The sequence below is a fragment of the Lycorma delicatula genome, chromosome 8 (assembly GCF_047948215.1).
Source record: "Lycorma delicatula isolate Av1 chromosome 8, ASM4794821v1, whole genome shotgun sequence".
Taxonomy (NCBI): Eukaryota; Metazoa; Arthropoda; class Insecta; order Hemiptera; family Fulgoridae; genus Lycorma; species Lycorma delicatula.
The window spans coordinates 63,603,395-63,629,066 of NC_134462.1; the positions used below are offsets into that span (position 1 = coordinate 63,603,395).

Sequence of the window (25,672 nt, forward strand, 5' to 3'; positions counted from 1 at the left end):
GTTTGTATACAATTAATGTTTTAACTCAAAAAATTTTAACTTATGTTATTATCAATAGTATAACATTTACAGAATATTTTATTATTATGTAGACAATTAATGTAATTAATTGTTATATAAATACAACATATGAATGAAGGAAATAATGATTAAAACTAATTAATTAAACTTGATTCCTGCGCTTCAGAAATCTTTCTACTTCTAGGACGTTCCACCTGTATTCTTTCCAACTATTAAATGTTATAGTATTTGTTTTGAAATCCTGCTTTCCTCGATCCTATTAGTGTTGCTAATATCATTTTTTACTATACTCAAAAATCATTTATTGGGTTGCGTAGATTTGTAATAACTTTCTAAAGATTGTCAAAGTTTCTTATACAATCCTCTTATATCCATGGGTCCAACTCAAGAATTTAATTTCTGCTGCTTGTACTTTACTACAATTCTTTTAGATCTGGTCCATGTCTTCACTCTGAAATAAGAGACTGTGTAGAAGTAAGAGACTTTTTCAACGAAAATGTTGGTATATTCAGTAATTGCATGGCATTCTTAAGTAATCTTCAAGAATAACAAACATCCTTTATCAGCCTTACTAGAAAAAGTGGGAAGTAAGTCTTGTCTTCTTCACTGAGCTTCACAAATATTTTCACACGTGGACCTGCTAAGCCCCTGAATTGCAGGGGCACATCTTATTTTGTTCAACATAGGAACTGGGTAAGAAGTGAATACTTTTAAAGAAAGCAATTCTCTCTAGAGAATTGGAAATGCCCCTCAGATACTTTCCATGTCATAGCCACTATAAAAGTGACTGGGTACTAACTTAATTTATTATTTCTCAGAATGAATGAACACCACAGGCGTGTAGGGTTCACAATGTAGTGAAAAAAGTAAGTTTCATTTATTAGATTAATTGGCTCCTACCCTCCCATTATGTTATATACTAATTGGAAATGCTATATTATGCTTAATGAAGAAGACAACAGGAAACCATTTTGCTCTTAACATGTGGTGTCTGTTGGAACTTAAGCATGTTTATGCTTTTTTAGGTACATGTTGTGTTTGTCTTGTCAAATTATCTTCAGTCATTATAGTTATAGCAACAACAGATATTAAGGATTTTAGATGATATTTTTTTTATGAACTTTTTTTGTGTCAGCATGTTGATACTTTGATCACTAAAACTTGTTTTTGAAAATTGCACATTTTGTGAAATATAGTTTGTTAGATGTTGAGTAATTGATATTTAGTATGAAATTGGGATAAAATTGTGGTTATGAACTAGAAGAAACTTTTTATACATTAAAGGGAAAGCTGGAAGGAATTGTTCTAGACAATGAAACTGAGATGGAATTATAAAATATAATGTGCAAAAAAATCAGAATATATAATGTAGTGTTAGTTGAAATTCTTGTAACATGAATGAAATTTTAATTATAATAGAATTTACTGTTTTGACACTTTTATTTCAGTTGAGTAACTTTAGTTACACTGTTATAACACCTATAAGTGTTTCAAAAAGGACACTACACAAAAAATTTGCATAAGTAAATTTTATGTTATTCAGTACATCAGATGGTAAGACAATATTCAAGATTAGTTATACAAAATAGTTTAAAAAAACCTTGCTATGCACTAATATTTATTCCTATATGTTTTTGACAGCTATGTCATTCATCTGCAATGAGAATGTTTATTGTAAACTTAAGTTTGCATATAAATCTGTCAGATGTGTGAGGTAAGCTTCAATTAAAATCACCTGTCTACAGTTTCCAACAAATCAATATTTTGTTTGTTAGATAAATTATATGACATTAAGAAGAATATACAGCATCAAAAGGGTCTTGTAAACCATGACAATTAAGTGTTATCTATGGAACTTCCATAGAACTTAACAGAATGTTTTAACTTTCACTCAGGAAACTTAAAACTTATCCTCATAGGCAGGTTTGTCAGCAGTTATAAAAAAAGCTAGTATAAGCGTCATTCTTTTGTTGAAAAATGAGATTAAGTTACTGAATCATGTTTATTCTAGTGATTCTTATTTTAATAGTTATATGAAGAATTGACAATTGCTGAGTATGGAGTAGTGAAAATCTTTTAGCAACTGACTGCATGCTCTGGTGTACAATTTTTTTCTGTCGCTGTTACAGGTATTTAATTTTTTACAATTTAATATTGTATGTATCACAATCTAACAGTTCCACTGTTAAAACAAACAAGCATGCTGAAATCGGCAAAATGAAAGAAAAAATTTCAGACAATCTACTGTCATTTTGCTAATGAAAAGATATAAATTTTTTGGCCATGATTTTGACTTTTGACAATCAAGATCTGGAGAATATTTTTCCTTAAAATATTAATATCCTTTAAGAAGATATAAAGAAGAAGATATTTTTCTGTAAGAAGATATTTTAGATAACTTTTCCTTTGAGAATATTTAGAGTAGTTCTTTTTTTAGAATATCCTCATACACTTTACAGCCTAAAAATGAATACTAAGAGTGAGAGTTCAAACTAAATATTAGTAAAGTTTCTAATGTACTAAAGAAAAAACTTTAAAAGGCCTACAGCCAGGTTAGACAAAAGTTTTTCAACATATATTGTGAAATCAAAAGATGTATGATTTGATGTCGTGTACTGCTGCTAACAAAGACATTTAAAATGAATTCACAATTCATCTGAAACGCATGAAAGTATATCCCACTCAATACTAGCAACAGTATTTGTGATGTTATTTTAAGGCATCTAATTCAACAAGAAGGAACGGAACAAATTCTTTGTCTTTTATAAAATCCTCCAGAAAGTACTTCAGGGCATTAAGTCTGTACTTCTTGGTGGCCAAAGTATAAACATATCCAGTTTTCGTTGGTTCACGGCCAGTCCAACATCTATGAACCTCAATGTGTATGTAAGGTGGAGCTCCTCCATCCTGTACGAAATGAAGTTCACAGTGGCTTCTTCGAGTCAAGTCATCAGCTATTCATGTAAGTGTTAAGAAAAATTCCTTCTGTTACTGTGTGTTTGGGAAAAAAATTTTTCATATACCTTTTCACAGGAAATAACAAAATCACGTTCACTTTTGGCAAAATATATGTGTTACATAAGTTGGCTAAGATTTTCTATTTGTTATATTAATACATAGTGTTTATTATTGACCTTTCTACTAATTGTTTATGCATACTTGTCACTAAAACTTAGGCTTTGATAAAACTATCTTCTTTGTCAACAAATTCATGTATGTTCACACAGAAATTTTTATGTAAGACTTTGTATAAACTATAATTTATAAGGTTTCATTTTCAACCATTTTTGCAAAATTTTAAATATGGTTGGTTGCAGAATTTGTAATTCTAAACAAGCTGATCCACTCAATTTAGATTGAGCGCAAACATGACCAACTTGTTCTGACAGGAGGTCTTCCAGAACTTTACTTTGTACGCAGACATTGTGTTTTCTAATTGTTTTTACCGGTTGTAAATGGATTACCTTGTTAGTGATCATTTATAATACTCTCTTCTGAAACATCATTACATGATAGTAACAGTTTGTTTTGGCTAATTTGAGCATGCAAAAATTTTTCTCCATAGAAGTAACAGCCATATTTTCTTACTGGATATGCGACACAATATTCAGTATTGACATCAACAGCAGTTGTGTAATTTAAAAACATTCCCTGTAAAACCATCTTAGTTGCATTCTTTATATAAAAAATTAACTTTTTTATAAACCATAAGAAGTATCTTATTTAATATGTCGTATCAGTATGTCATCTTATTTAAAGTTTGTATATGTTTATTTGATATGGTTCTTGGTGTGGAAAAATGGTACAAATATATATTGCCCAAAACTCGGTTTTGTCGTTTTTTAAACATTCTTAATGTATCAACAATTGGAGAATTTTACTGCATAAACATAGCAATTATGTATTTGTGCTTACTTGAGAAACATAATATTATATATAGGAGACTGTTCACTTCTTGTATTTTTATGTAAAAAAAATATTAAAAGCTGTAGTGAGAGTATTATAAAATTTTGGGGATGCATAGTAATTATTTAACATATCTTCAACTGTTGTAATTTTATCCACCTTATCCCCCTTTTAATTTCAGAATTACACTTCATCAGATGTGAAACAGGATGAAAGGATACTGTTTGCCACCTTGCTCAGCTCTCTTAGATACATAATGATTTATACCTCTGAACATTAACATGACACATAGTATGTTTGTTAGTAACATAGTATGTTTGTTAGTCAAGCATTTTTATGTATAATAAAATTGTTCTGTTTCTAAAAGGGGAATACATAAACTTAATCGTATTGCTGAAATTTGAAAAAGGCCTGTCAATAAAGGTGTGAGTACCATCCCCTACCACTTCATTAACAAAAATATAATATTCAAACTGTTCTTTTACAGAATTAATTTAACTTCAATAACATATCAAAATCATAGTGATCCCTTCAGTTAACAAGAATTTACTATTGTACTGTTCTTCCTACATTAAAAAAGAATTATGCTCTTTGAGTTAAAAAAAACACAAAAAAGACTTGTAAATAGTATGCACTACAGATGCTCCCTTCAGTAAATGAAAATGTGTAATTTTTATGCAATATTTCAATCATTTGGCTGCAGTACATTTCCTGAATGCATTCCTAAATAATATACACTATTCAAATATTATTGTATTAAATATTAATCATGAAAGAATTAATATTTGTAAAATCTATGCACACTTTCCTATGAAATATGGTTTTAACAAAATACCTTTCTTATCCTTTTCATGTTTGTTCCTGCACAAACACTGTTCAAATCAGCATATTATCTTGACAGCTGATTTTAATAACATAAAATGAGAGATTAATGTTAACCATATATATATGTACATACATACATACATACACACATGCACAAATATATATATATACAAAATTACAGATGAAGAAATACTGGGCAGCTCGGAAGAGTAAAATAACACGCTTTTCTCAGAAAAGATCCAACTAAAATTGACTTAAGTGGTCCCATGTTGGCCGTAAAAGCATAATAATAATAAATACAAAAAATAAATTTTGTTTTTTATTTTTTTAAATACAGTGAGAATTATCTGAACTATTTTAGTATTGAGTAAATAATTTATGTATCAAGATACAAGAACAGATTTTATGAATTTAGAAACATTAAAACTGTAAGTTTTTTTTACCTATAATCAGACTTTCAGTTGTGCACCATTAGTAATTTGTAAAATATCAATTTCATGCCATGTTTGTTGTAATATATCCACACATACACATTCAAATGCATTAATCCTCTCCTTAAGGTCATCAGTATTCACAACATGAGTTTTGTATACATTATTCCTGATCACATGTTGTTATATCCAATGATTGGGGTGGCCAGTTACGGTCTACTACGTCCAATCCAGCAATTTGGGAATGTATTGTTGAGAGATTCACACATTAATAAACCCCAATGCGGTGGAATATGATTTTTAGTTTTAATTCTTCAAGCCAAAGGTAAACAAATCCTTATAGCAAGTCTAGATAGATATTTGCATTAACTGCGTTTCTGCAAAGAAAAGAGTCCAATCACACGATCTTGAAGCAGTCTTCGCCAAATGTTGACTTTTGAGCTATCTTTAATAGTACAATCAAGTGTAACATGTGGGTTCTCTGATCCCCATGTTCGAACGTTCTGAGCGTTCACATTTCCAGAAATGTAGCTTCATCTGAGAACATAACTTTTCAATCATTTTCACAGCAAATTCCTTTCTAGCAGTGTGATATTATGGTATAAGGTGCTGCAATATTTGTAATTTATTAGGTTGCAATTTTCTTTCTTCAAATCGTCATGAATGGTAAATTGCAGAAGATTTAATACGTGCACTGCACTCTTGAGTCAACTTCCCTGGGCTGCAAACAATCTAACTTTTTTCATTTGATGTTCTAGGTCTGCCTGCTTATGTTCAACACTGCCGGATTGTTGAAATTTATCATACCATGAGTGAATACTTGTTCTAGAGTGGCTCTAGAACAATAGTTGTACAGACTCCTAAAATTGTGCATCTGATTTTGTTTCAATAAACCTCTCTATGCATCATGCTTTCATCTGTGGATTCATGGTGACTGATGTATGTAATCACAGCACAGTTATAGTATTTGCCTAAGGAAACTTTGAGTTGCCTGTTAAAAGATTAACCATTCATTAATAAATAGACTAGTACTCTTTTCTAATAAGACATCAAAGTTCAGATAATTATCGAACACCCGGTACTTAGGTAGTTTAATTTTTTAATCATAACCAGTGTACATTTAAACAAATAGTTACAAAACATTTTTTTGTTAATTGCCTATGCAAAGCCAGCAATTAAATAAGGCAAAGAAAACAAAAAAATAAATTATTGAAGAATGCAATTCAGGATGTAGGCAATACTGTGATTATTTCTACGTTACTGCATTTGTTAGAAGTACAAAAACCAGTTGAATATCTGCAGAATAATCAATTATGTGAATTTTCTTGATCATTACAATTTTTTAAATTATTTTCAAATAGTAATGTGAACTAGATAAGTGCAATTAAAAAAGTGTAACTAAAGATTCTGTTCCTTTCAATGGTCTTGTTTGATTATCAGCTTACTTGTTATAAGTTTGTAAACTCATGTTTGAGGTTGTAATAGTAAAAACAATTTCTGATGTATTATGAGAAATTAAAAAAAAAACCTTTTAATTACCAGGAAAAATAGAGAATGTATCGTGAAGTTCTCTCAAGACTTTGATAACATATTCTACTCATAAAAATAATAAGTCATTTATAAATATATGTTCTAAAATGATTTGTGAGTTACGGTTAGTGAATTCTTTTGGCGATTTCAAATTAGTGATTTCTTTTTTACTTGAAAAATTGAGTAAAATAGGTTCCACAACCGTAGATTTTGAGAAATCTGGAGAGAAAAAGCAATAAATTGTGGCAAAAATCCTTTTTTTATGTGTGATGTACAACTTTGTTAAATAAAATAAACCTATGAAACTTGTAGAAAATTTAATTCTGAACAAAATTGTGTAAAATACATTGAATAAAACAACAAAAAGTTAGAATTTTATTTAGAAAAGGTACATTACTACATTCTTCAGAAAAGTACTTATTTACTGTAAACAAAAACCAAATTCTTTATTGGTGATGTGAAAAATTTGAAAAAAAATAACTGTTAAAGAATAAAAACTGGAAATTACACAATAATTGTATTTTTTATTAATGACAAATAGAACTTATTTGAAAATTTATTTCTAAGTGTAGTAAAATAACAGCTGATCAACAATGCACAATATTATATTAGAGTTTAAGTCATTCTGTAAGATACATTAAGTATAATGGTGGTGTGGACTGTGCTGACGTTAGCGAAGGTTTTCTGTGAATTTTAGTTGAACATGATCGGTTTGCCATTGACGTAACGCCGTAGTTATTTACAACAGAGGAATACGCTGATATGGTATTCATTTTGGGTGTGTGTAATAGTAATACTGCAGTAGAATATGAATAAGTTTTCAGGATTCCAGATCCCGAAACGATTAGCTGGACTTTTCGCATTCTTCGGGAAACAGGTTCACTTCCTAGTATACGTACAGTAAGTAACTTGAAGGTTTGCCCGTCATTTTGTCGGCGAGCGGGTTCATAGTAACATTTAACTAGATATAATCTGATTACTAATGACGTGACATAGAATATAAAATGCAAACACAACAGACTATAGTGTATGTAATGTCTGATGGCGGCTCAGTAGTGCGCTGTGGTATCCCCTCCACTGCTATTAGTATTTCTCGGTGACTTCTTTACCAGCAGTCGAAGTATTGTATTCGATAAATCACATTCATTAATATCCAATGACTTGCACCGTATCCAATTATGACGTTACTGTTGGTAACGAAATATGTTCTGGTAGTTAGTTATTACAAATGAAATCATTTAAGTCTAATATTTTATTAATGTATATGAAGTAATTTTTTCTTCAAAGTACATGTTTTTTCAAGTATATTAAACTACGGGTTTTCCATAAATAAACAGAAACAATGACGTGTATACAAAATTATATGAAATTAAAGGCTATAAGGTTATGATTTTTTTTCACGTGGTGTAGTTATTTACGAAAATAATTTTTAAATTGTACGTACACATTACTTTTGTAGGAACCAGTAGCAAGAGTTCGCATGCCGGGTTGTAGGAGTGGTGTAGAGGCAGCTTGCAGGGAGGACCCTCCTTTAGATTTTTACATACACTATAATGCAATACAATGACTCGGTACCCTAGACGAAACAGTTGGCGAGGGACAAATTTTCAGCTCATGTATTGTACCAGCTACGAACGATCTATCCAACACGACGCTGTTATTGATGAACATCAGTACACGACGTCTTTCTAAGCGAATCGGTGTTTCACATTCGATGGTTTGAAGACACCTAAATAAAACAAGTTTTATCCTTATCATTAATAGCCGGTTCAACATCTACATCCAGGAGACGGTCCGCTTCGCTTGGAGTTCTGCATTTGGTGAAATACAAATTGACAATTAGAAGTTTAATGCTCACTGACGAGATAAATTTCACTCGACATGGCATCATCAACTTACGCAGTGAGCATATATGGGCAGAAGTAATTCTTCATTAAACTGTGGAAGTCGCCAATTTTCAACCCCAATTGAAAATTGCCGATGATTGTTAGCGTCAATATACGGTGTGGCTTTCTTCACAATCAGCCGTTTGGACCGTTTGTATTACGTGGCCGCTTAAATTCTGAAGTCTTCTTGCACTTTCTTTAAAAATTTCGCAGATGCTTGAAGATGTTCTTCTAGTGCTGAGAAGCAAAGTATATTTCCAGCACGATGGCACGCCTCCCCACTTCTCTTGCAACGTTTCCACCCACTCAAATCATCATTTCCCTGATCCTGTGGAATTCCCATTCCTGGCCACCAAAATCGCTTGATCTAACATTTTTAGATTTTTTCATTCGGGGATGGATGAAAATATTGTATAAAAAACAAAAAATACATTCTCGTGAGGAATTAATTGTCCGCATTATGGATGCGGCTGAGAAACTAAAGGACAGCCCTGGAAAACTAAAAAGAGCAACAGAAGCGCGCCAAGAAATGTTGAAATTGGCGGTCTCATTTTTGAACATTTATTATAAACTGGTACGTATAAATGCACTTTGGTCTAGTATACTGTTTCTATATAAAATTTGATTTTTTCAAATGTTTCGTTTTATTCAATTTACCTTACACTATTTCATTCAGAATTAAATTTTCTAGGAGTTTTGTTTATACATTTTATGTGTTTATTATCCATTTAACAAAATTGTATTTCAAACATAAAAAACAGGAATTTTTGTCCCCAATTATTGGTTTTTTCTCCCCAGAATTCTCAAACCTACTGCAGATACAGATCTGGGACCTATTTTATTCGATTTTCCAAGTAATAACACCATAAGAAATCACTAATTTTGTCCCTAATTAACTTCTTAAAAATTTCAATACGACCTCATTTCACTGGGGCAGCTGAAATCTTTTACTAATTCGGAAACGAATCATTTTAGGACATGTGTTTATAAATTAGCATTATCTTCACGAGTAAAATAGGTTATGAAATGTCCGGGAGGACTTCGTGGTGCACTCTGTATAAGCAGTTGACAACATACTGCAATACACTGCAAACTTGATTAGTAGAACTTAGATATGAACCGATGAATTTCAGTGACAATTTAAAATAGCTGTTTTTTATATATAAATAAAAACCTTTTCTAATTTATGAAAATAAAAAACATTGTTCACAATACATAAAACGTATATAATTACAAATAAGGAGTTAAATATCGATTCAACTGCGCAAAGTTAAACAAAATGGTAGGTCATGTAATTGATCAAGTTAGTTACAAAACAGAAAATCGCGTGGGCGATATCTAATGTGCTGTCAAATTCATAAACGTCTATAATGTCTGACAACAAAAAGATAGAAGAAGGATTAGAATATATCAAAGCAGCTGAAAAAAGGTAAGACTTAATACGTGTGAAACAGTTTTGTTTATCCGTTTCCTTGTTTTTGTAATCAATTTTGCATTTCGAATTCTTATCTCGTTTTACAACGCTCGGTAAAGTGACGGACACAGTAGTTTATTTTTTGAAATGAAATATAACTTTTAATCGTTTATATACAAATAAGTATTATGGTTGTGGCATACAAAAGTGTTGTGTTGTAATTGCTGAATGATATTGCCTACTAAAAATTGTAAAGATCAGTTTAAATAAAATTAAAATATTGGTTTTTCATCAGTGTATTGAATCTTTAATTGCATTATCCAGTTTGAGATACTTTGTAAACCAGTAAATAAAATTATAAATAAGCAAAATTTTATATTATACCTTTAAAACCATACCATAATTTAATGTTTGTTAATTGTCAATTTAAAAAAAAACAATATACCAAAATTAATCAAAAGTAAAAAATGTTTGCATATATTTCTCAATGTATTAGTAGATTCAGGAGAAAGCTCTACATGGTTCTATGGCAATTATATAGTAGAAAAACGTTTCTTTTGATCCTAAAACCAATTTAATAACATTTAAATGCTATTAAAATCTTAACAGTTAATATTGACTATTCAGTAGATTCATTTTATGCTGTTAAAATGTTATTGTAAACATTTTAATAAATTTTAAAATGTTAATTTGCCATAGTACAGCTCTAAATTATTAATTTAACTTCCTTGATAATCAGTAAAATATACTTTATTTTATTCAGTTTTTAATTAATTTTTTCTTTTAGCCTCAAGACTTCATTTTTGAAATGGAGACCTGATTATGAGGTAGCTGCAGAAGAATATTCAAAAGCAGGTAAATAATTCTGAACTAGATTTACATTAATTGATTATTACTGTTAATTTTTTATATGTGGGTAATATTTTGGGTTTGATATTCAGATATATAGAATTATTTATACCACAGAATATAAAAATAAACTTACAGGACAGTAGAAATAGTATTCATGTGATCTATATAATGTATTTTTATGTACCAATCAAAATAAACATTTATTTAATTTATATAATAGGGAGTTTAGCTCTTTATGAAGATTTTGCTTACTGGAATCTTGAATTTTCAGGGCAAAAAGGGGAAAATAAATTATGAGCTTTAATATTACCACTACTGAACTAGTCAGGCATTTTTATATTTACAGGTTGCACAAATATGATGGCAGATAAAAATTGATTCAGAATACTGTACTTATAAAACTGGTTGAACAAAACATATATGAGTTTATCTTTGGTAGTACAGTAGTACAAATTCCGTTTAGCAAGAGCACTAGTAGTGTCCTTTCCAAAAAGGTTACTAATTGTGTTATGGGTAATCATTTGACAAAATTTCATGAAATGAAATTGTGGTTACAGTTAATTATAATTTTTGGACTAAGTATGAAAGGGTCTCTTCCAGCAGACCTTCAATCTATGTTTGGGACCAGAATTTTTTTGAGATAATAGTTTGTTAATCTGAAATATTAAAGGTCACTTGTGTGTTTCTGGATGTTAGTGTGGTATTGGTTAGGGTAGGTAGACATTTGTTTATAGTTGTCATAAATCCACATGATACGCTTCTCATGAAACAGGTATTCCATTAAAAGTGACTAATGCAGATATTTGTTTTAGTGGTAAGGTGAACCCCTACAATAGCAGGATCAAAGACAATATAGAATTCATGAAAATTTATAGAGCATGTAGATGAAGTTCAAAGATAAATGTCTTTTGAACCAAGATAAGGTATATAGCTATTTTTCATTGAAAGTAATATAAATTGTTTCATGCCAAAAAATGCTGAAAATTCTAAAAAAAATCTTCTCATTCTGCAGTTAGGTAAAGATGACCAAGTTGGAAAATTTCATCTTTATTCAGGCACTGTACCATCATATTATCTTACAAAAGTGCAGGATTTCCTCAATAAAGATTTCCCAGGTTGTTGGATTAGCCAAACTAATTAAATTACATGAGCCTCTTCTTTAACTACTTTTTGTTTAAGATTCAATAAAGATTTAGAATATTGTTTACGCCCTTACTTCCAGTCTTGCCGAACTCAAAAATCAAATCACCACTACAATTACAGAAGTGGCTTCAGTTTGGATGTGTATCATCACCAAAATGAATATTTTATGAAAATCTTGATGTTCTTTGCTATAAATGATGTCCCAACCAATTCTGTATTTTGAATAAACTTCAACATTTGTAACCTTCTTTTTTGAATCACTTTGTATTTATGTTCATTTTTTTATAAGAAAAAAATAACTTGAAAAAAAATGTAAGGAAAATATAGATCAACAGTAGTTAGATTAAATTAAATATCATTTTTTCTAAATTATTTAAATTTTTGTTGATAGGGGATGAAATTTTGTGAATTGCATCATTATTTAGAATATGGTTTGTTAGTTGTTGACAGAGTCATTTATTCAGTTTTTTTTTTGTATTATATATAGATCAGTTTCATCTGTAATATTATACATATGATATACCATATACAGCACAACAGTTATACAAAAAAGGATTCAAAAAGTTCCTGGAATTGTCTCATACAGTTTAAAATAGTAATCATAATAGATAAATTTTTTATCTTTACACTGGTAGTACTCGTGATGTCACAGTAAGCTGAATCATGTTCATGTTTATATACAACAAGAATTTCCGAGTTTTTTCCTTGCTTTCACAAGGAATTTCATCACAACTTACTACTCTTCAAAATCACAATTGATCTTCTCCATCTTCACAGTAGCAAAACATATGTGTACAAAAACAGAGCTACATTCAACATAATTTTGTCGAGAGAACTGAAAAAAAATTGCATGAATTGTTAATAATCACTATGCCACTGCTCCCAACCTTAAGTGTTGTCATTGCACTCACAATAAAATTAGTATGCAAACTTTATTGTTATATCTAGTATGATAAAAGAATTTAATGTTATTTAGGTTATTTATTTGGTTTTCCTCTAAGTTTGTCATTACTTTTGCCGGAGAGGAAAGCAAGGAAAAAACTTTACTGAAAGCCTAAAATTTCAGTAAAGTTTACTTTCTTCTCCTTTGAAGAAAAACACAAAAGAATAATGAGTCACAAAAATAGAAGAAAATTACTATTCATTATAAATCATTAATAAATAAACTTTATTTAATATAATGTGACAACCAACAAAATACAACCTCCTACGATAATTTTTATTTTGTATAATGTTTATTCAAAATTGATCACTTACTTTTTTGGAATAATAATTTTAATTGAAATTAATAAATAAATGAGAGTTGTTTTTTAATGTCTCTTATAAACAATATCTCTTAAAAAAATTATTATTTTTATTTTAGAAAGAAAACAATCAAATTATGTACTTTGTAGGATTTATCTTAAGCGAGTGTTCAGATAAGACTCCAAATAAGTGTGCGTCTATTTTAATTGTAATAGAGAAACAAAAGTTAATACAATAGAGAGGAATGAGTTAAGACATTAATGTAAGAAAAGAAGAAAAATTAACAAGTTATGGTGGGGGGATCGTGTAGTCACATAATATAAACTATGCAAACATCAAAAGTCGACAGTGGTAATATAAATTTACACAGAAAGGCAGTTAATAAGTTGAAATTATAGTTGAATATTAAGTAAGTATTCATGTAGAGTAAAGATTATGATGGATTCTGGTCTAACATACAGAGATAATCTTGAATTAACTGAAGGAAAACTTATATATACAGCCATGTTTCAGGTAAATTAGTGGGGAAAAAACAGTGCTCAAACAGAAGATTACACTTTTTTTGTACTGCAAGTTTAATAGAAAAATTTCATTATAAGTTTTCATTAAGAAGATACATGTTCTGCATTTCCTGTTAGCTTACTCAGCCATTGTTAACCAGTTAACTAAATCTTAAAACTTAAATCAATTTAATAGAAAATTATCACTAAACTGAGAAAAATAATGTGTATGATAGTTATAGTGAAATTTTACTGGTTTTCTGTTAAAGAAAACTTAAGATGGTGCACCCCCCCAAAGTCGGCACAAACTAGATACAGATTCTGAAATGTCAGAGTGAAATGAAGATAAAATCTGTGTTTTTCCATGCTTAATATTTGAATCATTTATTTCAGAAGTTGTTCCACAACAAGGTTTTGAAATAAATAATTAATTTGTGTTTAAAATAAAAATTTGTAATATTTTTTTAGTCTTCTGTTTAAAAAAGAAAGTTTGGTGGAAAAATGTGGTTTAAAATAAGTAATTGTTGAAGCTGATTTTTCTGATACTTATTTTTGCATTGAACCTGTATTAAAATATATTCGGGTCAATCCATTTGAAGTGATCCAAGGGTGGTTGCTTGACCAATTCAAAAAAATTAAAACTTATCCACTTGTTTCCTACATGTCTCGACCTTAAAACTATTTTTTTTAAATTTTTATTTAAGCAGTTAACCTGAGGCAATCGTTTTTGTTATGGTGTGCACACCTATTTTTGTGTTTGTAAGGGTTTACAGTAAAATTCATAACTAAAAAATTATTAGTCTCGGAAGGATGAAACAAAAAGCAATTTTATCATATTTTCTCAAGTTAAAAGATGATCCTGTGATTTATTTACCTGTCTCTCTTCTTTCTATGAGAAAATTACCAATAAGGTTGAATAAGAAAAACTCTGAAAGTTCACTTTTGGTAATTTTTTCAAGAGGCAGGGATGGCATAGACAGTTACAATTATTTTTTTTATATGTTAGGTGTGTTAGTAGTTTTACCATAAATAATATTAATGGTGATATACTTACCCCTAAAATTTTATGAATTGCTGAAAACAAATTAATTTTTAAAATACAAATTTTGGCTCCAAATAATTCTGATGGGGCTGGTGATAAAAGTTTCAAATTTTGCACAACTTGCAGTATTTTTGTAGATGTTTATGGCAAATAAAAATATTTCTGTTTGTTGTTCTAATAAAAAATTTATAACCTCTAAAATATCATGAAAAACCTGTTAAAAGCGATACCATTTTGACTCACTAAATAAGTGCTCCAAGGGGGTTTCTTGTCTTCTTGGCAGTTTAATATTTTTATACTTATTACTATACTTGAAATGGACTTGTTTGAACCATTCAATTGCAGTGTTCATGTTATAACAGGCACTTGAATTCATTTCCAGTTGTCAGAAAAATTTATGGTGCAAGATGCTCGTGCATGCTTTGCAGTTACAGACTGGTCAATCTGACATTAGTCAGTGACATGTTCACATCTTTACAGAGTGTCTGAAATTTTATCCCGTATTTTGAAGTGTTATTAAATAAATAAGTTTTACTTAGTAATATTATATTTGCAAATTTTAAAACCAGTTAAATTTTTTACATTATTTTTAAGTAATTTCACATAAAACAATGGAAGAACAATGTTCCATAGGAATTTATGTTAATGAAGAGTGTCATAAAACAGTGTATGGTATAATGTCAAAAGAACTCATAAAAATTTGTGAATTTATTGATGAAAACAAACACTTATTTTTTTACATATTAATTCAGATGTCACTTGTTGAAGTTTACTGAACAAATGTTTTTGTCAAAATTCAGTCACCTGCCTATGGACAGTTCTGTTGCAACCCTTTGAGAACTCGTAAAAAAACAGTTAAGAAAAACTTAAGACAAATAACATTAGTGCAAGCTCTTAAGAACAAATTTAAATTTAGTTCCTGGAAAGTCTCTTCCTGTTAACTGTTTTAAAAGTATTTTTCTCATCAGAACAAAGAACATATGAATACGAAGACCAAAAGCAATACATTGCCCCACATCACAATATTGAACAATTGGATGTGCTTGTAGCACTTTATCAAAATTGAAAAAAATTAAGCGTGGATCAAAGGCCATTAGCATTAAAATTTAAAATAAATAAAGTATCTGAAAAGTAATTAACTTTCATTGTTACAAAAACAGGCTATTTCATTGAAGAATAATTAAAATTTTGCTACAATTTATTTTTTCTTTGATAGTGTTTACAAAAATAAACCAATATAAAAATAAAAATGAATTCTTGAAAAAAGATATTGGCTACTCATTGAAATCTCAATTTGGGTAAGTTTTACAAGTACTTTTGAATCAAAATTGTATTAGGTTACTGGTATTGGTTAAGTTATTAAATTACGACCTAATTTTAATAATCTAAAAAAAAAAACTTTTACAAATATTGAAAATGTCAACTTCAACAACAAAGGAGACAACTTCAAGTGCAAAGAAGACAAGAAGGCTTTGCAATCGTCGTGAAGGATTGGTTAGGAAGTTGCAGTGGAATATAGTAGTAGACTAGCAGGTGGTTTGATTAAAACAATGATTATACGTAATGGGCAGAACTTATAAGTACCCTAAATTTTGTAGTTTATAAACAATTAATAAAATTAAACCTCCGAATAACTTACAGTAACATGGCTAGAAAGTGGGTGCTGCTTGTAGATATATAGTTTATGAAGATATGTTAAGGGTGTCTCAATAAGAACGTATTTAATTAGGAAAAAAACTCACTTTTTTGTCTAATATTTTTATTGTAGTGTAAAGTAGAATGTAGGTGGTTAAATGTGGAATAATATGTCAGTCAAATGACCACCATGGGTTCATTGCAGGTGTCCACTCTTTTAATAAATTTTTCAAGTACATATTCACATGTCTGTAAGTGTCAATTTCTTCAGTACTGATGTTAACATTTTATCATTGCATTATTGAAAATAAATGATATGATGAATTAGCTAATTCACAAGACAAACTCTACCCCATAAAGTTGGTGTACAATGTATTATATAACTTGTGAAGTTTAGCAGAATCGTTCAGTTAACACTACTTCATGTAATAGCTTTACTCGTGTTACTTTATGGTGATAATGGAATAGGGTACATAAACATTCATGCACACTGAATTTTTATTATCAAACTGTCAGTTAGTTTACATACAGTGTAAATCAAAACATTAGCATAAAAGTTTTATTTTGGATTAAAGGAACTGCAAATTTAAAAATTAGGGTTAATAAAAAAAATATTTTTATTTTTAAAAATAAAGTCAATACATTATTTTAGCTAAAATAAATAATTTTTTTCTCTAATAGACAAGATTTTTTTACTAAATAACTGATTGTGCTGTTTCAAAATAGGGTTTGCCTTTTTTGATTCAAGTAATTATTTTAAAGCTGTGATATATAAGATCACTTCAGAAAATTATGTAATAATTAGGGGACTTACATAATCCTCTAACTTGTAATCAAAATTCTCATCACTTTGTTGTGAAGTTCTGGATATAAAGTCTGAAGCATTTTTACTTTTGAATGCATAATTGGAATCAGTGCTAATAGATTTGTTTGGTTCTATTTTATAATTTATCAATTAAATGTATAAAATCATTAGTTAATGTAATGGACTCACAAATGTTGATGTTCTGTATTGCTTTATATCAAAGGTAAGAAACATGCTCTGCAAAAATATTTTAATTTTAAATTGATGCACACTTTTGATTTATGCTCTACTGGGTACATATGTTTTTGAATAACTAACATTAACTCTGTTATGTATAGCTCATTCATAGTATCTTTTTTGTTCTATAGAAAAAGGATGGAAAGTGATACCATGTAAATAAAAAACTAGGAATAAGAACATAATACATAAACAAGAAAGATCAGCTTAATGAAGAACATTTTGTTTTTGTAACCTGTACAAAAATTATTTTTACAACATATTTTATTATCTGTTGTTTAGAGAAGTATTTTATTGAGAAACAATATTTCAAGTCACTCTAGGTGACTGTTAGTAGATATTTCATTGTTTTTGCAGTATGAGGTTTGTTGTTAATAACTCTTAAGAATGAGAAGATATTTTTAAAAGCAGTTGGATTGCAGGTTGTGTGCAATCTTTTGTAGTATTTTAATTATATTAAAAATTATTTTAACTTAAATTAAATAACAATTAGATACAATTAATTGATACAGAAACTAATATGAATTAATTTAAATTAAGTGTAATTTAATAATAGTACGTTTTTTTGTTGTTTCAGCAACGTGTTTCAGGAATGCAAAATCATATGAGCAATGTAAAGAGTGCCTATTGAAAGCAGCAGAATGTCATAAGCAGAATAGATCGTATCCTTTTGTATAATATATGTGTTTGTTTTCATTGTGAGTGATATTACAGTTTCCAGTGATATAAATTATTTTACTATATGCATTTTTGTTTTTTTTCCTTGCAATTTGCCTTATTATTTTCTGTGTTAGATGTTGTTTTCGTAGTATTTATTTTTAGCAAAAATTTTAATGTTTGTTTTTTAGTGTTTGTTTGTGAGAAACAAAACAAACTTGCCAGATTCATGCACAAGTCTGCAGAAAACAAGCATAAATATTAAAGTACATAAACAGCTCAGACCTCACAAACAAAATAAAAAACAACACTCTATAACTCAACATTAGCATCGTTTGACATAACAAATCTGTAAACTAACAACCCAGTAACAGAAACATTTTCAGTTTTTTAAAATAGACTAACATAACAAGGTACCACAAGAAAATATCCCACAAATCATAAACACTCTAAAAAATTATTGCAAATAAAACATCACATACTACCTGACGGCCATCCTATGGATTCCCCTATTTCCATCATCCTAGCTGAAACAACATTTCTGCTAGGTTATGTTTTTTTTTATATTACAGCACATAGCACAAACATTATTAAAAACAATAAATATGACTACAAAATGTTTTATTTCTTCTATTTCTTTTTTAGTTTATTATGTATAACATAGTATAATGAATTTTTTATTATGTATTTATTATTATTGTTTATTATGTATAATTTAGTTTTTATGTATAATGTATAGCTCTAAAAATCAAGTTTTTATATACACAAATGTTTTGTATATGTGGGTGATTAGAATTTACATGTTTTGTAATACTATTCATTGTGGGTTTTCTGTAAACTGATGTTTCTATAATATTGTTTATTTTAATTTCAATATTTAAAAGAAGTATTTTTTTTGTTCTTTCCCAGTTCAAATTAAATTTTTAATTTTAATCATAATTAATAATTATCAAGTTTATTTAAAATGATCAATTGCTCATTATGTATAGTTATACATAATGAGCAAATGCATTATACATATAATATTATATATGACAAAAATCATCTACATATCTTATTTATAATAGTACTCTGTGTACCCAGTATACCATGAACTATATAATACATTCAAAATATTATATAAAAATCTCAGACGTAATTGTAGATATAGCTGAACCCATAGATAGTCCTTATGTTTGTGAATAACATTCATTCTTGTATTGAAAATAATTTTGAAGACAAATATTCCTTACAATGGTGATCAATACATTAGTATATTTTGGGGTTTCCTTTAAATGATTTATTATTATTATTATTATTATTATTTCTATTGTTTTATCAACTGGTATATTAAGGTGCATGTTTGTGATTTAACTTACCATTTTAATGTTAAGTGGTAACTTTAATAAAATTTAACGTACCACTTTGTAACCATTTTTAACACAGTGTTTATATTCAAGATTCATTTTTTTTCTAAGAATTTTAGCCGTTTTAAAATTTTTATTTTAGCTGTTTTAGGTGCCGTTTTAAAATTTATTAATGGTCTTACAGGATTATTTATTTTATATAACTTCAGTAACGCAGTAAGTTTTGGGTATGATGGTACATATGGATACAATATTGAGTGTAATATTCATTTATATTTTAATATTAAGTCCATTATAATTTTTAAATATTTGTTTGTCAGGTCTTTTATCACTTTAAAATCATTTTCTTCAATGTAATTAATTATCTATAAGTTTTTTGAACTTATTTTTATACATAATTAGTTTATATTAGTCTTGTCCGATTTTTATAATATTAGATCATCATCATTAAACTCTTTTTCCGTTTGATAACCTCAAATTTTATTTGTTTATTAATTACATTGTTTTTTTATATTATGGCCAATTACATTTTTTATTTGATTCTTATTCAAAATATCCAATATTTCAATATTATGTTCAGTATCAATTGTAATATTTTAAATTATATTATGTATGTTACAATCATTTAAATTGGATTTGAAAGAATTTGAAATTATAGATGTTTCTTTATTATCAAAAAAACACTTCAAGTAAAGTTTTAAAATTGTTATTTAATCACGATTTTTGTTTTTGATATCAAAATTACTGTTATGAGAATTAGGTTTATTATAATTTCTTAATAGTTGTAACACTTTACAAGGTAAAATAAGGTTGTTTTTATATGGGGTATAAACAGGTAGTACTTGCATATGTCACTTATTTTTTGTATTACATTGGGATTCTTATTGTTATAATTCCTTAATTGACTTATTTTTTTATCAAAAGTTTTATTTAATTTCTCTTTATGGTTGTCTTTTTCAAAATCAATTAAATCTTCTTTTGTACTTTTGTACTATCTTTTGTATATAATATATATACATATATAAGGTTAAATACTGTAAATTAGAAAAAAAAATTGACTAGCCTTTTTTCCTGTGTGTCTATTACTTCAAAATATTATCCTAACAGTTAAGAATCTATTAATAAACTTTATTACTTTTAACTGATTTAGTAGTAACTTGTACATTTTTTTCATGCATTCAAATGTTAATAATAAGTTTGCAATTAAATCTACTTATTAAAAGTAGTTTATTTTGTAATTTATTCTTTTTTATTCTTTATAGTACAATACATATAAAGTGCAAATACAATAAATATTGAGAATAAAAATGTTCATTAAGAACACTAATATTGTGTCAGTACTCTAAGAATAAATTCTGAACACTGAACAGCCTTGTTAAGGTATGATCTTTATTAAATAAAAAAAAGACTTGTCTCTGAAGAGTTTTATTGAGGTTAATATAAAGCATTTTATTTTATATTGTATGCATTCACCACTCACTAAACCTGTTAAAGTATGAATTTCCTGATAATAATTTATTTGTAATTTTCTGTATATAATCTACCAACTGACAAATATTATATTGTGCATCTAATCTGATAAGAGACAAAAGGGTACCAATATTATATTATATTTATCTTTAATTGACTGTACAGATTGTTCCATGCTGCTAAGTAAGTATTTTTTATTTATTTTTGTTTTATTATATAATTTAATTTTAAGGTAGTTAATGTAATGAATTTTTTATGTTCCTTTATAAGCATATTTTATGTTGTAACTATATGATAAAAGTGGAAATTTAAATCTACTTAAGTTACTCTACTCTATTTAAATCTACTTAAGTTATTTCAATCAGTAGTCATTGTTAGCAACAATAGTTTAGTAATTTTGGTGTTATTTTTATATTCATCCATTTATAACGAATGCTACAATTTATGATCCCATTGAGTGTGAAGTACAAGTAATAATCTAATTTTTTACAGCGAAATTAAATTTCACACCTGAAATTCACAGGCATATTCATGACATTTATGGGTCGAATAGTATTAGTGACATTAAAGCAACAGTGGTGCTGTTCATTATTTCATAAAAGTACATGATAAAAATTGTAGACAAAAAGGGTGTCTTGCTTGTCGTATTTAATGTGAATGCCGATTTGTATTGTGAACCATTAAAAAAAATCTTAGAAAAGTTATAAAAAACTGCGTGGCATGCTATTTTGCAGGATTTTGTTTTTACTTGACAAGCCAGACTACATGGCTAATCATACAATGAGACAGTTTAAAAAATTTCATTGGAAAATCTTTGGTCATCCATTCTGTAGCCCTGACTTAGCTTCCACTAATTATTTTCTTTTTTTCATCTTAAACATTGACTTTCATCACAAAGATTTGACAATAACGATGAACTGAAAAATGGCATTGCTGCATGTTTTAAATAACTGGCAAAATTTCTTGAAGAGGGAATGAAGACGTTATCGAAAGCTAAAGAAATGTGTGTTGAAGTTGACAGCTACATAGAAAAATAATAAATAAATGTAGTTTTTATGGGTAAGAAAACTGAAAAATATGAATAAACTTTGTTCATATTTTTCATTTTTGTTTTTATCTCAACCGACCTTACTTTAAAAATACATTTTGTGTATAGTCAGCATAACTTTAATTTTTATTTTTTAACAGTTTGCTAAATAATTTTAGATTGAATTGAGAAGTATAAAATATTTAAACTAAATATTTAAATAGTTTAAATCTAAACTAAACCCCTCCACCATCTAACTTCAATCCTGACATTGAGAATCTTGCTAAAACAAATTAAAATTGTAGAACAGAGTGAATTACATGAACTTATTGAACCATTTGGAAACTCAAACATTGTACCCAAACATTGACAACGTGCTCAACACAGAGGACGTATCGACTGACATCCATGATCTTATTGCAGCCTAAGACTTGACTACTTCTAAAATGAACTACAATGATTCTGATGATGAACTCAGATTTACTATCACAAGCCAGAGAATAGGTTAGAAAATTAAAGCAATATTTCTTACAGAAAGGGATTACCAGGTGTTATTTTAATAAGTGCAGTCGCTTATTGAAAAAGATATGTACCAGGACTTGGTTTAAAATAGTTTAGTTTAAACTATCTACATATAAATAAACTGTACTTATTTGTATTTGGTTTTTATTTTGATTTTTACATTATTTTTTGTAAATGCGTTTTGATTACTATTCTTGTAAACTGTAACTTCTTTGATTAATATTTTTGTAGTTTACATTGTTTTTATTCCATTTTAGTATACATAATACAGTAATTTTATTCTTTTATTTTATTGGTCGATACAGTAGTACAGTATTATTTTTTTTTATTCAATTATGAACATGAGGGGATCTAGTTTTATTTTCAGAGAAATGATAAAAAAAAACTTCAAATTTACAAAGTGGTTTAATTGGCAACTAATTTAAAAAAAATTTAATCTACAAAAAATAAAAACAATACTGTTTTTCTATTTTCTAAGAATTTTTTCTGTGTACAATAACTGAACATAATACTGTATTCACATTTTTCTGAATAGCAGTCGCCTCTAAATAACAGATTGTTGTTCCCGAGCTGTGCCTGTTATTGAGAAGTTTTATTGTATATTAATTCTCACTATCTAAGTTTAAAGAAATTAGAAATATTTTAGGAATTATTTATAATTGTTCTAATGCCATTTCAAAATATTTTAAAATACTGTAAAATGTTGTGTTCATTATGTCTGTTGGTCTCTATTTGAACAGTTTCTGTTAGAATTTATCAATATAAGAGTTTTATTTAATATTCCCTGTATCTGGTTGAGTTGGTAGAAAATATAATTGGTCTAAGAATGTTTCTATTGTATGTGCATAGCACAAGTCTGGCATTCTATCTTATGAAATTGTTTTTGACATCAGCTGCTTTTTTTTAATGCAGGATACTTTTATTTATTTGTGTTTCTATTTCAGTAATTGTTCATTCTTTTTTAAGGTTTTAGTTCATTTTCAGTATTGTGAACTAACAATTAAATTTTTAATTATTATTTTTAAAAAATGCCTGCTCTCCCTATATTTGTGTTTTTTTTTTTTTAATTTTATACTATTAATCAAATTTTTGCACAAAAACTCTTGTTTTGCCATTCCACAACAAAGTTAAATAGTTTGAGATTTGAAAGTGTTATTTGTATTATAAAATTACTGCTGAAAAACTTTGTAATTTTAATGTGGCTGAAGTTAAAATCTTCATCTGATGTTTAATTTTCTTGTTTTTTTTTTTTTTTATAGGGCCATTGAACAAGCTGTATTGGTCTGTAAAGAATTGGGTGATTTAAGGGAAGTTGCACAGTTGGCCGAACGATCATGTTGGCTGTACCAGCAGCAGGGTTCTCCCGATTCAGGATCTGCAGCTCTTGATAAAGCTGCTAAAATACTTGAACAGACTCATCCTGAAGAAGCTCTTAGACTTTATCAACGTGCTGCCGAAGTTTCTGTTGTAAGTTAATTGAATAAAAATCTATATATAAATTCTGAACTGAAGTTGAGAGAATGCACAAAAATTGCATACTCAAGACCCATAAAACAACCCTAATGACAGTTAAAAAAAAAAATATTTTAAATTTACATGTAAACAATAAATGATTACTTTACTGCATAAAAGATGCCATAAACATATTACCTACATTTCCATATATCTTGAAAAAAATTTTGTCAAAATTTTAACCAGATGTTGATCAGCCACCACTGAAATAAAACATATTTTTGATTAAAAATTGATAATTATGTTAATACAGATTTTTTTTTTTTACTCTAGCATTCGCACACCAATTTTTCAACTTATGTTTGTACATCTTAACAAGCAGTGTCAAAAAAAATTATTGTACAGCAGTGCTGGATATTTTTGGTTATAATTTTTTTTAATTAGGGAATTTTGATTTAAAATTTTCTTCTTTTGTATTATATTAATAATTATTTTACATAAACTCTAAAATAAAGATATTTAATAATTTTTATGATGTTATATTACAGTATTAATGAAACCTGAAGAACATATTTATGACAGAATTTAAGTATGTTTAACTTAAAGATAGTTCCCATTTTAAATAAATAATTTACACCATATCCTGATAGTTGGTAAGTGCAGCTTGTGCTCCCAATTTTTAATAGCATAAAGAATTTGTCCCAACTGTCTTAATCATTCTGCTTTGTTCATATTTATAAAAAAAAAATCAAGAATAACATTTTAATTGTAGATTATTTAAGATTTTGGAGGTCATATTGAGTATGTGTATACACATATGTAAAAATAATGTAATATAATTATTTAAAAGTTACATGATTTTTCACAAAAAAAAAAAAAAAAACCCATAAAAGATATATGAATGTATACATTTTTGAAAACAGATATTTGTGAATATTGTTTTGTTTTAAAATTAAATTTAAACATTTTCTGTAAGGCGAAAATATATTTCATATAGCCAAAAAAAAAATTGTTTTCTTTAGTAAATTAGTACTGGTATCATACCTTTAAAGTACTTTTTTAAAAAAAGAACAATTTTAATAACATTTTACAAGTTCTGTATTATAGCTTGCTGGTTAAGAGTATTTTGGCCGCCAGTTGTAAACTAGCTTGTGTTCAGAGTAAAAATAAAATAACTGTTAGTTGAGTACCCATTATTTTTTGCTATTTGTATTCTTTTCACAATTTGGATGTCTTTTTTTTACAATTGATAAATTATTAGCTGTACTAATTTATGTTTAAATATAGTTATTTATGGTGGTTATAGTCAGGTAAATTTTTTGTAAAATGTCCCTTGTATTTTCAGATTGAAGATAGTGCTCGTCAAGCTGCTGAATATATTAGCAAAACTGCACGTATTCTAGTTAGACTACAAATGTGAGTTATAATAAAAAATTTGTTGTTTTCTTGATAATTCTCAATTAAGTTTTTAGGACAACCTTTTTGTTTTTTTTTTTACCCATAGAAAGTAGAATGTTATATTTTTGTTATTTTATAATTTAGCTGATTTCTTGAAAGAAATTAAATTTTAAGGAAAAAAGTATTAATCTGCAAATTTATATCTTCATAAAAAAATTCTAATAGATAAATAATAAAAGATAAAAAAATTTAATATCTTATTTTATCAATGTGTACAGGTGTCCTACAAAGAAATGGAGAAACTTTCAGGACATGTTTACTGGTGAAA

At 27.9% G+C, this 25,672-nt stretch overlaps 1 protein-coding gene across 1 annotated transcript in view; it reads left to right on the forward strand.

Moving 5' to 3' along the window:
• Positions 1-9,808: 9,808 nt before the first annotated feature.
• Positions 9,809-25,672, forward strand: part of LOC142328697 (gamma-soluble NSF attachment protein-like) — a 30,530-nt gene continuing 14,666 nt past the window's right edge. Inside the window, exons 1-6 of the mRNA XM_075372630.1 lie at positions 9,809-10,028; positions 10,801-10,868; positions 18,050-18,134; positions 21,111-21,128; positions 23,754-23,961; positions 25,292-25,362. Of these exons, the coding sequence (XP_075228745.1) occupies positions 9,970-10,028; positions 10,801-10,868; positions 18,050-18,134; positions 21,111-21,128; positions 23,754-23,961; positions 25,292-25,362 (509 nt within the window). The 5' untranslated portion in view covers positions 9,809-9,969. The remainder of the gene's footprint in view (positions 10,029-10,800; positions 10,869-18,049; positions 18,135-21,110; positions 21,129-23,753; positions 23,962-25,291; positions 25,363-25,672) is intronic.